The sequence below is a fragment of the Stigmatopora argus genome, chromosome 9 (assembly GCF_051989625.1).
Source record: "Stigmatopora argus isolate UIUO_Sarg chromosome 9, RoL_Sarg_1.0, whole genome shotgun sequence".
In the NCBI taxonomy this organism is placed as follows: domain Eukaryota; kingdom Metazoa; phylum Chordata; class Actinopteri; order Syngnathiformes; family Syngnathidae; genus Stigmatopora; species Stigmatopora argus.
Genome location: NC_135395.1, coordinates 17,830,161 through 17,845,763, shown reverse-complemented (window position 1 = coordinate 17,845,763; position 15,603 = coordinate 17,830,161). Strand labels below are relative to the sequence as shown.

At 40.3% G+C, this 15,603-nt stretch overlaps 1 protein-coding gene across 3 annotated transcripts in view; it reads left to right on the top strand.

The window, feature by feature from the left end:
* LOC144082120 (5-hydroxytryptamine receptor 4-like) overlaps positions 1 to 15,577 on the top strand; it is a 34,894-nt gene extending 19,317 nt beyond the window's left edge. For 2 of the 3 annotated variants that reach the window (XM_077608985.1, XM_077608984.1), the window contains exons 5-7: positions 3,672 to 3,825; positions 5,195 to 5,757; positions 14,966 to 15,577. In XM_077608985.1, the coding sequence (XP_077465111.1) occupies positions 3,672 to 3,825; positions 5,195 to 5,757; positions 14,966 to 15,044 (796 nt within the window). In that variant the 3' untranslated portion in view covers positions 15,045 to 15,577. Of the gene's footprint in view, positions 1 to 3,671; positions 3,826 to 5,194; positions 5,758 to 7,335; positions 7,448 to 14,965 lie in introns of all 3 variants that reach the window. The other variant, XR_013303147.1, reaches the window with a different exon arrangement.
* The last annotated feature ends 26 nt before the right edge of the window (positions 15,578 to 15,603 follow it).

Genomic DNA, 15,603 nt, shown 5'->3' with positions numbered 1-15,603 from the left:
TAAATTGATTGGATGTCAGATGCCATCAGTGGGCGTGTTAGGCCTATTCCAAAAAAAAGATGGCGGCCGATTGATTACATAGCTGTCAACCTCTGTCAATTGCTCCCCTTATTAATGATTGCAATTCCCCTTATTATGGGATTTTAAAAAAAGTGCAAATGCAACGCATCACATATTTACTCACATAGGGTGCACGTAAAAGTCTAAAATTTTCTCCAAAGTGGACGGAGTGGCTAATCAGTATGCACTAAATTCAAGATGGTGTAGTTGTCGCTGTATGATGCTGACAGTTTTGACTGTCTGGGTACATTGCTTGCTGACGCGCTATATTTATATAGTGAAGTGTGAAAGGGGAATATGCATGCTTAAAGCATGACAATATTAGCAGTCAACGATGACATTTTCGTCTGCGACCGAGACGATCCGGATTAGAGCCGAAATGGGTAAAATGAGATCGCTTTTACAAAAAAATGTACTTAAAAAAATCCCGTACAAAAGTTGTTATACCCCATACACCATTTGAAATGATCAAAAAAACGTATAAATTGACAGGGAATGTGATTAGCGCTTCGGAGTCACAGTCCTGGGGTCGTGGGTTCGATCCCAGGCGAGTCCTCGTTGTGTGGAGTTGGCATGTTCTTTCCTGGCTTGCGTGGGTTTTCTCCAGGTACTTTACTGAGACAAAACGACAAATATCAGTGAATCCTAATGATTTTAGCCTGATTTTTCTTTCGGATAAAAGCGTTGCTATGAATTTTGCAGCATCGCCTTTGAAGGTGGCGATTCGAGGTCCAGATGGGTCGCTGTGCAATTTGCCAAGCGGCGACCCGGCACCCCCGTTTGTAACACATGTCACACGCGTCGGAGCATTGGCTCGGGATGAATTTTTCCTTCTCGGTGCAACGTGGGAATTCTTTGGTCTTCTGCCGTGTGACATCTCGCTGACTTCTGTTGACCAAATGTTTCTTCTGCGTCGCTTCACATTGACTGTGTTTTTTTTAAAAAAATTCTTTTATGAATGGTTTCAAACCAGGGAGACAGGAAATGAACTCTTAATTAAGTTTATTGGACTGCGGGGGAAGAAGGCTCCATGTTGGCCTAGTCTTGACCACGCGATGCGGCTGCTTCCGGAACCTTCTGTTCCCAATTCAGCGGGTGGCAATCAGTCTTTATTAATGAGACCCTCGCATTTGTCATCTTCACTTCATTTCTCATCTTCCCTCTCACCGCCATTTGTGAGAAAGCACACTCATACCAATTTAGAGAGTTTAACCAGCTAGCTTAGCATGTTTTTGGAATGTGGGAGGAAACCGGAGTACCCAGAGAAAACCCACACAAGCCTGGGGAGAACATGTAAACTCCACACAGGTGGACCGATCTGGATTTCAACCCAGGACCCCAGACCTGTGAGACCGATGCGCTAACCACTCAATCACCGCGTCACTTATTGTGATATATTTAAAGAAATATTGCACGGAAATATTCACATACTTTTTTAGGATGCCTTTTTTTTCATTGGCTCGCAAAACTGCAAAAAAATATTTTTCCATTTTTATGGTTTCTTATGGAAACACTTAAGTATCATTTTATTTTTTTCAATTCTGCCCTCAAAAAGTTCACTTCAATCAAGTATAAATATTCATTTTTCACTTTGGGATAAAATATTTGATGTCTTTATTTTTAGAGTGAGGAAAAAATATTCTTTTTTTATTCCGCTTTGAAACTATGCGTCTTATATTTAGATTTTTGCTGGCAGATAAACTTTGTGTCTTTTTGTGGGGTTGTCAAAAGTATCGATACTGAAATTCGGATACCAAACTGCAAAAGTATTGATTAATTTCAATTGAATGTCTTTATACTAAGTTATTTGTTTGTCACGGATCACCCAAAATTCCGGGGAAGAACATGTAAACTCCACACAGGAAGACCAACCTGGGATCGAATCCAGGACCTCAGAACTGTGAGCCCGACTCGCTAACCACTCATCCACCGTGTCGCCAATTGTGATATATTTAAAGAAATATTGCACTGAAATATAAACACTTTTTTAGGAAGCCCATTTTTTTCATTGCCTTGCAAAACTGCAAAAAAGAACATTATTTTTCCATTTTTTAAATGACATTTTCTCAGATTGATTTCCTGATTACCGCGAGTGAGCCTTTTAAAAAAAAAAGTTTTTATCATGAGGGCACCTTGTTTGTCAGTCAGGAGTTGAAGTTGTGCCTGCTTCGAGTTGGCAAACTTTTTTTTAACTGCTGCAGTGGGATGTGTTGTATTGACCTTTTGTGTTGACACCGTGCTCGGGGGGTGCTTAAACTTTAATGAAGGGATGAGACAGTGATGGGCTGCCCTCCTCAGGTCAAATTTGAGCTCCAAGACTGTGTAATTACTGCAGCGAGTAGCTTCAGTGTCCTTGGATTCATTTAAAACAAAAGCTTGCCTGTCTCAGCATCTTTGTTTATTTAGGATCGCAGTCTGTTTACAATTTCACGGCATAAATACTGCATGACTGTGTTTTGGATAGATTTTTTTTTTGTCCACCTCCAGGCCATTAAGTCCAAATTAGATATATAGTATGCACGGGATTGGTATCAGTCTGTAGCTTGCAGGGTTTTTTCTCGTAGCTCTTTTTTTTTTTTTTTTTTACCATAGTTTGTGCAGCAATCGAGTGGCTTTTGCAATGTTACACAAAAGAATGGAACATTTTGCCTGGGGCGTGCTCGACTGCTCTTGTCAACGGAGGCGACGAGATAACGGGAGGGGAAATGGAGAAGAAAGGAGAAGAAGTCAAGTGAACAGCTGCGACACAAAAAGTGGAGAAAAAGAGCAGCGGAGGGAATGAATGAAGACGGATGCTCGGATAGAAAAGAGCACAACGAATAAGACACTTATTTTAAATTCTATCATAACAAACCAAATGTTGCTGTTTTTCTCTTCTGGAGTTGTGCTATTAATGCAATTCAAATGTCAAATTTAAATTTAAACACGGGTGGCACACATTTATTGCCGTATTGTCATTACTGCGCTTTTTTGTGATTTGAGTGGTACATTTATTATGATGAGATCATTGTTAGATTGAGAATGGAAATTCAATGTTTTGCCTCACTGGTTTGCACGTCACTGGCAATGTAGCGTATTTTCTGGACTATAAGTTAAACTTTTTTTCATAGTTTGGCCGGGCCTGCGACTTATGTTCAAGACAAATTTTTGAATATTTTTCCACTCTGACAACCACCTGATGCATGTTTTTGGAATGTGGGAGGAAACCGGAGTACCCGGAGGAAACCCACACAGGCCCGGGAAGAACATGCATACTACACACAGGTGGACCGATCTGGATTTGAACCCAGGACCCCAGACCTGTGAGGCCGATGCGCTAACCACTTGCTCCAGGGCCACCCAGGATGATATTTTTTAAAGTTCACTCTTGCTACTAGGACTAAGCACTGAAAAAAAAGATATGCGTAGTTATAATAGGGGTGACCCTACTTTGCGATTTTTCGATTATTGCGGCCATTTCTGTTCTACATTAGCCGTGATATTCGAGGGATGACTGTAGTTTAGTTCATATTTAATAAGGATCAGAAGCCAGCCAGCACAATTGTAGACATTGGAATATGACATTTGTGATTTTGTGACTAAAAATAATGCAGAAACATGTTTTTGTGCAGGTACTACGCCATCTGTTGCCAGCCTTTGGTGTACCGCAACAATATGACGCCCATGCGCGTGGCCATGATGATTGGCGGCTGTTGGGTGATCCCCACTTTTATCTCCTTCCTGCCCATCATGCTGGGATGGAACACCATCGGCATCGACCACGTTGTAAGTCACAGCTAAATTTGCTTCTCTTCTTTTGCCCACAAAAATCCTCATTTTCAGAACATGGTGCCTTTTTTTCCTAGAAAAGAAATAGCAATATTCTTAGTTGATAGCACTTAATTTTGAGCAACAATTTTTTTTTATCACAACAAAAATATCGGAATCCTACTGTTTTTTCCCCTTTAAAATGGTGTTTATTGATTCATTCAAGCTTTTTCCCTTTGAAAAGGCCATTTTATTTCAAGAGTATTAATGTTGTCCTTTATTTTTTTGGGGACATAGCATGGGATTTAAATAAAATCCAAGGCAGACGCTGTCTTGTCAGGCTGGCCAGCTTCCGTTAACCCCACTTGCCCTCGCTTGTTGACCCCGCTCGTTGTCCAAATTGGCACCCCACGCAAGTTCGGGCTTTTCCGTAGCTGCCATTTGTCTCTGAGGGTCCAATTAAACCCCCCGACTTCTGACAGCCACTCGGATTTGGCGTAATTGTGCACTCTGGCACTCCCACTTAGTTTGTGTTTATTTGTTGGTGGGAAACAAATGGACTCAAGGAAGTCTGCGCAAATGTGAACTCAACTTAAAATTGTCTACACCATCCCTGAACATGTTGATTTTAAAAGATGGGAATGAAGTAAAAAAAATAACTTACAAAAAAAGTCTACCCTGTTTAAGTATACTTTTTTTGTCCAGAGAAAAAATAAGACAATTCCCCCCCCCCCCTAATAATTTGACACATGATGCCTACCCTAAATTCACACAATTAAAACATAAAATAAAACATTTAAGAATTTCTTAATTTTCTTTTCAGTTGTGCCGTCCAGGTCAGAGGTCACATTAACTTGTTTTATATTACTTAAAAGTAAGTAGCATTTTTGACATACTACTTACTATAAGGCTGTGTGTATATTACGCACCGTGAATTGAATTGAATTCTTTTATCGTCATAATACAAGTAGAATGAAATTCTACTTCTACATAATACAAGTAGAATGAAATTCTACTTCCACATAGTACAAATAGAATGAAATTGTACTTCCACATAGTACAAGTAGAATGAAATTCTACTTCTACATAATACAAGTAGAATGAAATTCTACTTCTACATAATACAAGTAGAATGACATTCTACTTCTACATAATACAAGTAGAATGAAATTCCCCACGCAGTGCAAAAACAACAACAACAACAACAAAGAAAGAATCAATGAGTATGTCATAAATAAATATGTACATTGTCAACATAGGAACTAGTCAACAACATAAATAAGACATGCCTTTTTCTTCTTAAAAAATGGGCCCCTTTTTCCCCGGTGGATTTTATGGAAATGAGCAATTGAATTCAATGTTTTGATTGTCATTTTTCACGGCGCAGATCGACGAGCGGCGCTACGCGGAGGGAAGCAACTCCACGTCTTGCGTCTTCCTGGTCAACAAGCCCTACGCGGTGACCTGCTCGGCGGTGGCCTTCTACATCCCGCTGGTGCTGATGGTGCTGGCCTACCAGAGGATCTACGTGACGGCCCGGGCGCACGCCCTCCAGATCGGCGTGCTGCAGCGGGCGGGCGGCGCCTCGTCGGCCGACACGGCCGACCAGCAGCGCAACCACCGCATGCGCACGGAGACCAAGGCGGCCAAGACGCTGTGCGTCATCATGGGCTGCTTCTGCCTGTGCTGGGCGCCGTTCTTCGTCACCAACGTGGTGGACCCTTTCATCGGCTACGCCGTCCCCGAGAAGCTGTGGGCGGCGTGCCTGTGGCTGGGCTACATCAATTCCATGCTCAATCCCATCCTCTACGCCTTCCTCAACAAGTCCTTCCGCCGTGCCTTCCTCATCATCCTGTGCTGCGGACGCAAGCGCTACCGCCGACCCTCCGTGATGGGATGCGGCACCCCCTGCGCCGCCACGCGCATCAACGGCTCCACCCATGTGCTCAAGTAAGTTCTGTTCAAAGTACCACCGTGAAGAATCACTTTACCTCCCTAACTTTTTTTTACTTGAATGTGACCGTTTCTATTCTGGAAAAAAAAATATACAGACAATTCTTTTTCAAAAAATATTTGATCTATTTATTTTTAGAGTGAGGAAAAAAAGGAATTTTATCCCGCAAAATTTTTATTCCGCAAAATTTGTATTCCGCAAAATTTGTATTCCGCAAAATTTGTATTCCGCAAAATTTTCGTTCTGCTAAATTTGTATGCCGAAAACATTTGTATTCCGCAAAAATTTGTATTCCGCAAAAATTTTTATTCCGCAAAATTTTTGTTATGCAAAATTTTTATTCCGCAAAATTTTTATTCCGATTTGAAACTATGAATCTTATATTTCGATTTTTGCTGGCGGATAAGCTTTGTGTCTTTGATAGATTTGTCAGAAGTATCGATACTGAAATTCGGATACCAAACTGATTTCAATTGAATGTCTTTATACTTTATTTATTTGTTTGCCGCGGATCGCCCAAAATTCATGGTGAAAATTTGATATTGCTGATATTGGAGGAAAAGTGGAGCATTTTCACTCCTAAACTAAACGTCCAATTCACTTTAAATAGGAGGTTCGATCAAATTCAAATGGATTGGATGTCTACTAGTGATGAATTCATTGTTGGGGATGCATCTTGGCCAGAGGAAGAACAACTTCATTGTCTAAACTTATTTTCCGCCAGCGACTAGACGTCCAATCCATTTCAGTTGGAAGATTTGGCAGCAAATGAACAAATGTGGTCTAGCATTGTCGGTAGCAAAAGGCTGCTAATATTTTCTTGGTCCCTTTATCAAACAGTGACATCTTTTAAAAACGAAATATAGCGATTTCACCGTTTCGATTTATCGTCCCCTCTCTAGCGTAAGACGTGAAAGATCAATGACTGCATTTGTCAAATCTCCTCTTAAATCCTGATCTGATTCTAAACTAGATTAAATATCAGACTTGCGTCAAGCAGCAGGGCTTAAATAATACTTTATCCAACTCCGTATTAACCAGACACACTTTTATTGGAAAATAGCCACAGAGCTAAACACATGTCTTGTCGTGATAAGAGCACGTTATGATATGCATTGAACCTTGGCAAATGAAAAGATCCTATCTGAATGCAAGGCTCTCAACTTTATTGACATGGCCAAAGCTTACATTTTTTTAAAAGTGTGACTACGCGCTCTACACAAAAAGTCTCCATTTGCTGGAAAGATCATCAATATTTGTCAGGCTATTGCAGTATGACAAGTGAACTTTAACAGGTTTTTTTTTCACCCTCCCCCTCTTCATTCCCCCTTACCTACTTTATCCCCCCATTTTTTTAATCCTTTTCTTTTTTTTCCCCATACTACTTCCCCACCTTCTGTGATCTCCATTTTTTTTCCACCCACTTTGATCCGAACGCTCTTCTTTTCCTCTCTTTTTGCATTTTTTTTTCATTTTCTTTCCACGTCAACCATCCCACCTGATATTCCCTCCCTGGCTTTTATTCCCATCTTTTGTGTTTTGCCCCCCGTTGACTCCCCAATTGTTTCTCTCAGCTGCTCCTCCGCCTCCAAACTGCTGCTCTGGTTGTGCAACACCAGGCCAGTGCCTGTCTAAGCCTCACCTGCAGTCTTGCGTTCTCTCGCTCTCTCTCGCTCGCTCGCTCAAGTGAGTCCGTCACCCTCCCACACACCCACACACACCCACACACACACCCACATCATCATAAAACGCTCTTTCCCATTGGCAATTATTAAAATTTGAGCGAAAATCAGTCTTCGTGCTCCTTCATGTAGAACGCCAATCGTAATATGCAAATGAAAATATTAATGAAATTGTTGGTCAACTCTGGAGGATCATGTCACGATCAGAGTACTAATCATTAAACCGAGAATGAGATTCAAGATTTTTTTTTAAATGGTCCTGGGTTCATATTTTTCAGCATTTTTCTTCTCATATCAATGTGCCTAATGGAAAGCAATGGAAAAAAAAATGGATTTCTTATGAAAACACTTGACCCTTTCAGGTCCTGGATGGCCCCCCATCCATTCTGTTTCCCATCCCCCCTCCTACCAACACACCTGAATCAAATGATTAGGATCCCGATCAAGATTTGACAGAATGGGGGCCCTCCAGGACGGGATTTAAAAATCCCTGCTTTACACCTTTTAGCCTTTATAGTTCAAGTGACTCGTACTTTAAGTCATTTTAAAGAACACAGTTTTGCTAAGTATCATTTTATTTTTTTCAATTCCGACCCCAAAAAGTTCACGTCAATCAAGTATATATATATTCATTTTTCACTTTGGGATAAAATATTTGATGTCTTTATTTTTAAAGTGAGGAAAAATAATATTTTTTAATTCCGCTTTGAAACTATGCGTCTTATATTTAGATTTTTGCTGCCAGATAAACTTTGTCTTTTAGTGGGGTTGTCAACAGTATCGATACTGAAATTCGGATACCAAACTGCAAAAGTATTGATTGATTTCAATTGAATGTCTTTATACTCTAGTTATTTATTTGTTTGCTGCAGATCACCCAAAATTAATGGTCAAAAATTACATATTGCTGATAATGGAGGAACATTTGAGCATTTTCACTCATTAGCTGCTACTGATGCCAATAAACGTCCAATTCACTTTAAATAGGAGGGTCGGCCGCGGAATTAACAAATTAAAATGGATTGGAGCATATATATAGTTCCATTCAGAAAAAAAGCCTCTTTTACACCAACTAAATCAATGTTTTTCTTAGCCCGTTGCTTGCAGTCAATAACAATAACGCCATAGTTCGGACTTGACAAAGTATTGTGATATATCAATATCTTATCCTACCTCTAGTGTACACAATGTTTATCCAAAAAGACATTTGGCTGAAGTGTGAAGCGGGTGTTGGATGGTTTATTCCTTCATGGCTTTATTACGTCTTGGAGTCGAATTAAGGAAAAGGGCGAGAATGTACACAAACACGTGTGATGAATGCCTTTGTCATTTTTTGCTTTTCATTGACTGGAAAGAGCTGCTGAATTGTTCGTCTTGGTCAACTGGCTCGTCAAAGTACGCCATGTAATTGCATGCTCACACCTGGGGGAAAATTCCCCCCCGGTGAGAAAGCGCCGAGGAAAAAGTGCCTTTGCAGAAAGAAAGATTGCCTCAAACCAAAAATGCATTGAGAAAAGTGCAAACCTGTGTCGTGCTGTTTTGAAAGATTTTTCTTTTTGTCATTCTGTTGCCGGCATGCGTTGTTGTGACGCACTTCTTAACCTTTTCATGCACCAATAATGATTTTTGTTTTGTTTGAAAGGGTAAAAGAGAGAGAAAAAATGCGCTCATTACAGCAAATTTTTTCCTGGATTACATTTTGTGTAATCCAATACTCTAAAAAGTGTCCCAATAATTGCATCCATTCTTTAGCTTTGTGTATACAAATACTACCTTTTAAAATGCTCGCAATGAGCATATAATTATCTGCTTCGGTGTACCAAATACAAAGTTGTTTGGGTTTTCTTTCTATGTACTATAAAGCAGTGTTTCCCAACCTTTTTTGAACTACACTTTTTGCAGTGAAAAAAATCTCAAATCTGAAAATCTTTTCATTTAAAACTATGCCGCCTATATTAACAATAGTTAAGTTTTATCAGCAGGAATCACATAAACCTCCAAAATGATTCCAAAATCTAATTTGTTCACACTGGCCTAATGTCTGTGAACATTGAACAACTTCCTTTTTGAGTGATGCAAAAATAAGAACTGTCATGTTTTTAATCGCATAATTTTATGACTTTTCTCCAAATATGACTTAAATCTCCTACTATTACGCAAAAAATGTGCTAACACAGTCAAAATTTGATGCCCTAGAAACCAAACAACTTCCAGTTTGTTAGAGAAAAATAAGCAACAAAATGACTGTTTCACCATTTTCATCTTGTAATAGCATAAACTATAATTTAACATTCATCATATTTTCATTTTAACATTGTAATAGTTCAATTTGAATCTCGCTATATTCCTATTTCTCTGAATATTACATTGTATGACTTCTTACAATTTCCCACGGCACACTGGTTGGGAAACACTGCTATAAACTAACGTTTTGTGTGTGTGTGTGTGTGTGTGTGTGTGTCATTGTCCACACACACACACACACACACACACACACAAACGCCCACACGTGTGCTCGATGGCGTCCACCAGTTACCCGAAGAAGCCTCTGTTGCAAATAGCAGCGCCATTTTCAGAGCTATAAGTGAGTGAACGTGGTCATAGCTCTTTGAATGGTACTGCAATATGCACGCAGTTGAGCGACCAACGACGACCGAGGAGCCATTTCTCTTGGAATCAAACTCGTCTTTCCAGCTCGGCCATAACCAGAATTGGCTGGCTTTCGAGTGAATGTCGTGTGACATTTTCTTTGACATCTATACGTAATGTAATGTCAGCTTCGCATGGGTTGAGCCGGGAACCTCTGACGAGCTGGCGGTACTACAAAGATATAAAAGGCTCAGAATAACGATTATCTGACAATTTGGCCGGAAGACGATTATTGCATGGGTCGGGAAATCCATTCATGATATTGTAGGAGAAAAACTGAGGTATTTCTAAAAGTCATTTTCATTTTTTTGGACAATCTGTCTTTTGTCTTCTTCACAGACGATGAATATTTGAGTGTCAAGAAATATCGCAACATAATATTATTGAATGAATGTCTTTTTTAAACCTTTGCTTTCCATTGACAATGATAGATATCCAATTCATTGAAACTGGGAGGACTGGTTTACTTATGGTTGAGTGCCATTGACAGAGGAATTCATTGTGGACTGAAATGAGCCAATGACCGATCATAGGGCCGATATCCACCATGAATGACCATTGGCCGATACCCACCATGAATGACCATTGGCCGATACCCACCATGAATGACCATTGGCCGATACCCACCATGAATGACCATTGGCCGATACCCACCATGAATGACCATTGGCCGACCGATCATTGTCCGATACCCACCGTGAACGACCATTGGCCGTTCCCAGTCCAAAATGAATTGTCCGTCCATGGCAACCAATGAGTTAACTTTCACTATTTCCGCGCCGTATACGTGCGATACTAGAATAGGTATCGGTAAAAATGTTTTTTCAATTTATCTGCCTGTTAGTTTCTTGCATCTTTAATAAGGGAATTCGGTGGGCATGTTTATTTTTAAAAAGTGACATTAGTGGACTGAAAAGCGAGAAAATAATTGAAAAAGAAATGAAACTTTAGACCTTCAGAGCATAATAACAGACTTTTGCCCTGCCTCACCCTGCTTGGTTCTTGTTCTCGGAACGCACAGCTGAACCGCCTCCAGACATCCTTCAGGGTCTCCATGCTTGTTGGGGGTCAAACAAATCAAGCATGTATTTTGGTTCGAGGCTATTAAATGTTTTTCCGACCAGATGTAATTCCTAGTCTATCCATTTGACTCGTAGGAAGCCATGGTAACCATCTCGTGACCGGTGTCATCTGGTTTGGTTCCCTTGAATTTGACAACTCTGGAAGCAGCTTCTGGATTAGCATTTTTTTTAGACCTGTCTAAACGCCATTGTAAAAGAAAAAAATCAAACGAATACGTACCTGTTAACCTTGGCCAAATGCTCCGCTTATTAATGATTGGAATTCTTATTATTAAGCGGTTAAACAAAACGTACAAATGCAACGCGGCCCATATTGACTCACATAGGGCGCACGTAAAATTCAAAAATTTTCTCCAAAAGCCCAATCAGTATGCGCAAAATTCAAGATTCTGTAGATGTCGCTGAATGACGCTGTCTGGGTACATTGCTTGCTGACACGCTATATTTATATAGTGAAAAGGGCCAAAGTGAATGACGCGCGTGCGGATATGACAACATGACGTTTTCGTCTGCTACCATTGGTCGACACGATCCGGATTAGAGCCGAAATGGGTAAAGATCGGACTTACAAAAAAAACGTACTTAAAACAAATCCTGTACAAAAGTTGTTTTACAGCGTACACAATTTAAAATGATCAAAAAACGTATAAAATATAGGAAAATGTACAAGTTGGCAGGTATGCAAATATGTGGAGGATTGGAGAAAAACACAGTGAGGAACATTAGGTTAGCTTTTCTTCTGCTCATGAGATCGCCACCATCATACTTTAATGATTAATAATAGTGAGTGTGTGCGTTTTTGTGTGTGTGTGCATGTGTGTGAAGGTGGTCCCGCTGGGTCCTTTCGGAAGGGTAAAAGGCACCCAGCGTCACTTTTAATGATAGCATTTTATTTTTTTATTTGAGGGCCGCTTGTTGCCGTGGGCAACGCCGATACACGGCTGTACCATGATTGGAAGTAAAGCAGTTCCGCTCCGGGAGCTTTCTGCTCCGCTCGCTCCATCTCGGCTACCGAAGATGAAAGTATCTTCGTCGTCACATCCCGTCTCGTTATTGAAGATGGCCAATGTCAAAATAGGAGCATTTCTTCTGATCTAGCCGGCTGGCTTCTTCTTGGTTCGGTGTGCTTTGAAAATTCAGGCCCAAAAGATTTTCTTTTTGCTAGGCACCAGTTTCATGAGTTGATAAACAAAAGCAGTGTTGAAGTCATGGTTGGGAAATATGCTGGGATTCTGCCATGGGCGTTTAAAGTTGACATTTTGCGCTCCGTTGACTTAGTTGATTGTACAAATGTCTTTTCATTCATCTTCAGAACTGCTTATGACTGGAAAAAAATCATGGAAGTTTGCCATATAAGGCCGATTAGAGATTGCTGTGGTGATATGTCATGATATTTTTTTATTGATAGGCTCCTGCAGGCTAAGAAATGATAAATTATTTTTAAAAGATGTCACTGTTTCATATAGAAATCTTCTCGAAACGTCCTATTGTCTGGGAGAGTAGCAAACGTTCATTCGGCCCTCCCAGTAAAAATGAATTGGACGTCTAAGGCTGTTAATACCACGGCAAAAAGAGCATTTTTCGCAAAATGTGGAACCCATTCTAAAGTGCAGCCTCACAAATATTCATTTTAATCAAGCTGACCAAAATGTTTCTATTATTTGTCGATTTTAGCGCAAAATATAATCCCGCCGTATTAATTTACAGAAATCTTGCACACCAATCTTTTCAGTCTGCAAGTTTTTGACACGTTGCGTAAAGCTTCTTTTTTCCCCTCAATAATTCTATCTCAATACAGTCTTACCTCGAATATTGCGAAATCATTTCTGCTAATAATTATTTATATATCTATATATCTATCTATATATATATATATGTGTGTATATATATATATGTGTATATATATGTATATATATGTGTGTATATATGTGTATATATATACGTGTATATATACACATATGTGTGTGTGTGTATATATATATATATATATATATATATATATATATATACACACACATGTATGTATATGTATATATATTTTTTTAAAGTTCATAAAAATTGGAAAATCCACACTGAAACTCGTAAGTGGAAGCCACTCTTGCTACTAGGACTCAGCACTGAAAATACAAAAACAAAAAAGTTCTAATAGTGGTGACCCTACTTTGCCATTTTTCGATGTCCGATATACATTGACCACGATATTCGAGGGGTTACTGTATACTAGATTGATATCCCGATCCAATTGTTGTGTTGCCACATTTACCGACAGCCTTGTCTGATGAAAATAATACGGCATTAGGTTCCCTTCCCTCCTCTCCACATGGCGCATTTCAACATAAGTGTTGTTTATTATGGCACTCACAATCAACAAAAGGAACTTTATTCCAGTAAATGCCGACTCACTTGTTGCCGTGACGACGTGCCAAACAATGCAAGAAGGGCCCGCTTTGAGTTTGTTTGCTTATACAACAAGTCCGGCTTTAGATGATGCCTCATTGGACCTCATCATGGCAGTCAACCACACACACACACACACTCAAAATCTCTCCTGAAAACGATTAGTTGTGTAATGGTGCGCCACGGCTGTCACTCATCCACGAGTAATGAACCTCTAATCTACTAGGATACGCTCAACACCACACACACATCCCAGTAGTCGATGGTTAAAGCACAGCCTTTGTTCTTCTTCATTAAATCCAACATGCGTTTTGTTCACTGAGTGTAGGAATAACAAGCTTTTGTACGTTTTGTTGTGGTTGGTCTGCCCGACCGCACGCCAATTAGCTTCTTGGCCTTTTTGGTGGTGCTGCCAAGATGTTCGCCATAACCTTTTGTCGACTCGGGGAAAAAAAAGTCAAGGACCACGCAACACTAACCATTGGAAATATGCACCTAGTGATAAGAAAATTTGAAAATGCCAAAGAAGGAACGCTAAGGGAGGGATGCGAAGTGGCTGACTGGGTGTTAGTGATTAAAATTCTATTTGAGTTCATCCCTGAGTGTGTTAATAATTGAGGTAGTGAGTAAAAGTACTTGGCGTGTAAGTCAAATTTAAAAGTTAGCTTGTTAATGTAGTATGGTGGTAATAATAAGGGTGGTCCTGCCGTATTTTGCTGTTTAATATACCCTGCATTGAATATTCCCGGGTATATTAAACGGCAGGGGTATATTAAATGGCACACAAACGGGAAGGTATGATCCACTACGCAATCTTTATGCCGTGACGGGGTGCATCAACGTTTTGCAGACTAAAACTACTTACTGCTGAATAAAGTCTGACTTGGAATTTTAATCTTAAGTATCTATAATTATGCCCCCATGAACACCATATAAATCTTGCCAAAAAGTTGAGTTGCCGTTTAATATACCCGGGTATATTAAACGGCAGGGGTATATTAAATGGCGCACAAACGGCAGGCTCAAAAAAGCAAACATCATTTCATATACCCGGGAATATTAAACGGCAAAATACAGTACTTGGTGTTTTTTTATTTTCGCGGTCATGGGTGGTCTACATCATCCATGATATTCGAGGGATTACTCTAGTTAATTTTGTCCGTAGGTTACCGAACCGCTTCATCCCCCTCGACATGATGCGATTCGCCATACAAAGCTCATGATTATCTCACAAAATGACGATTATCGTTACACTTCGGGAAAACGATCGGCGACACGACTATTTGTAGCAAAACAATTTAGTTGTAATTGAACGAATGCCCATGCTAGGCTGTCACTGCCGTTGGAATGACGATTTGTGGTAGTTTATACTGTGCTTTCTGGGATGTGGCCAGGTACTCGGTGCTCCACAACGGGAACCACGGCACGCAGGAAAAGAAAAGACTGAAAGGCCACGCCGAGTCCTGCTTATGACCCGCCGTCACACACCTCCACAGAGCGCGTGCAAAGGGATCGACGCCGACCGGGTGAGAAGGACGCTCGTAATAGCCGCCCGCTGGACTCGTCAAGCCAAACGGGTCGGATTTCTAGTTGTGGTTCCGACCCCGGCGAGACTTGCAGCGCGGACTCGATAGCCCCGTTTGCGGGACCTCGTGGAGGTGATGTGTCCAAAGCTCTTTTCATTTTATTATGCTATTTAAATGAAGAATGCAACATTTACATCACCTCTTGTGTGTTTGGATACAGGTGTGTGTTTGGGAACTCGCCACTTTTTAGTGCTTGATTCTGGTCGTGTGTGTGTGTTAGTTGTGGGAGGTGGTTCAGATCAAAATCCGTGTCGGTTTCACAACGGATATGTTTTATTACTTGGGATGGTCAATGGTGACTTATTTTAATTGTGATTGGATTGACTGGAATTGATGCCGTTAGGATCAAATATGACAAAATCATTTCCATCGATTTGTCTTTCATTCGGGACAATAAAAAGTTATTTTATTGAGATTCCATTCTGTGTAGATGTGCATTAAATGTC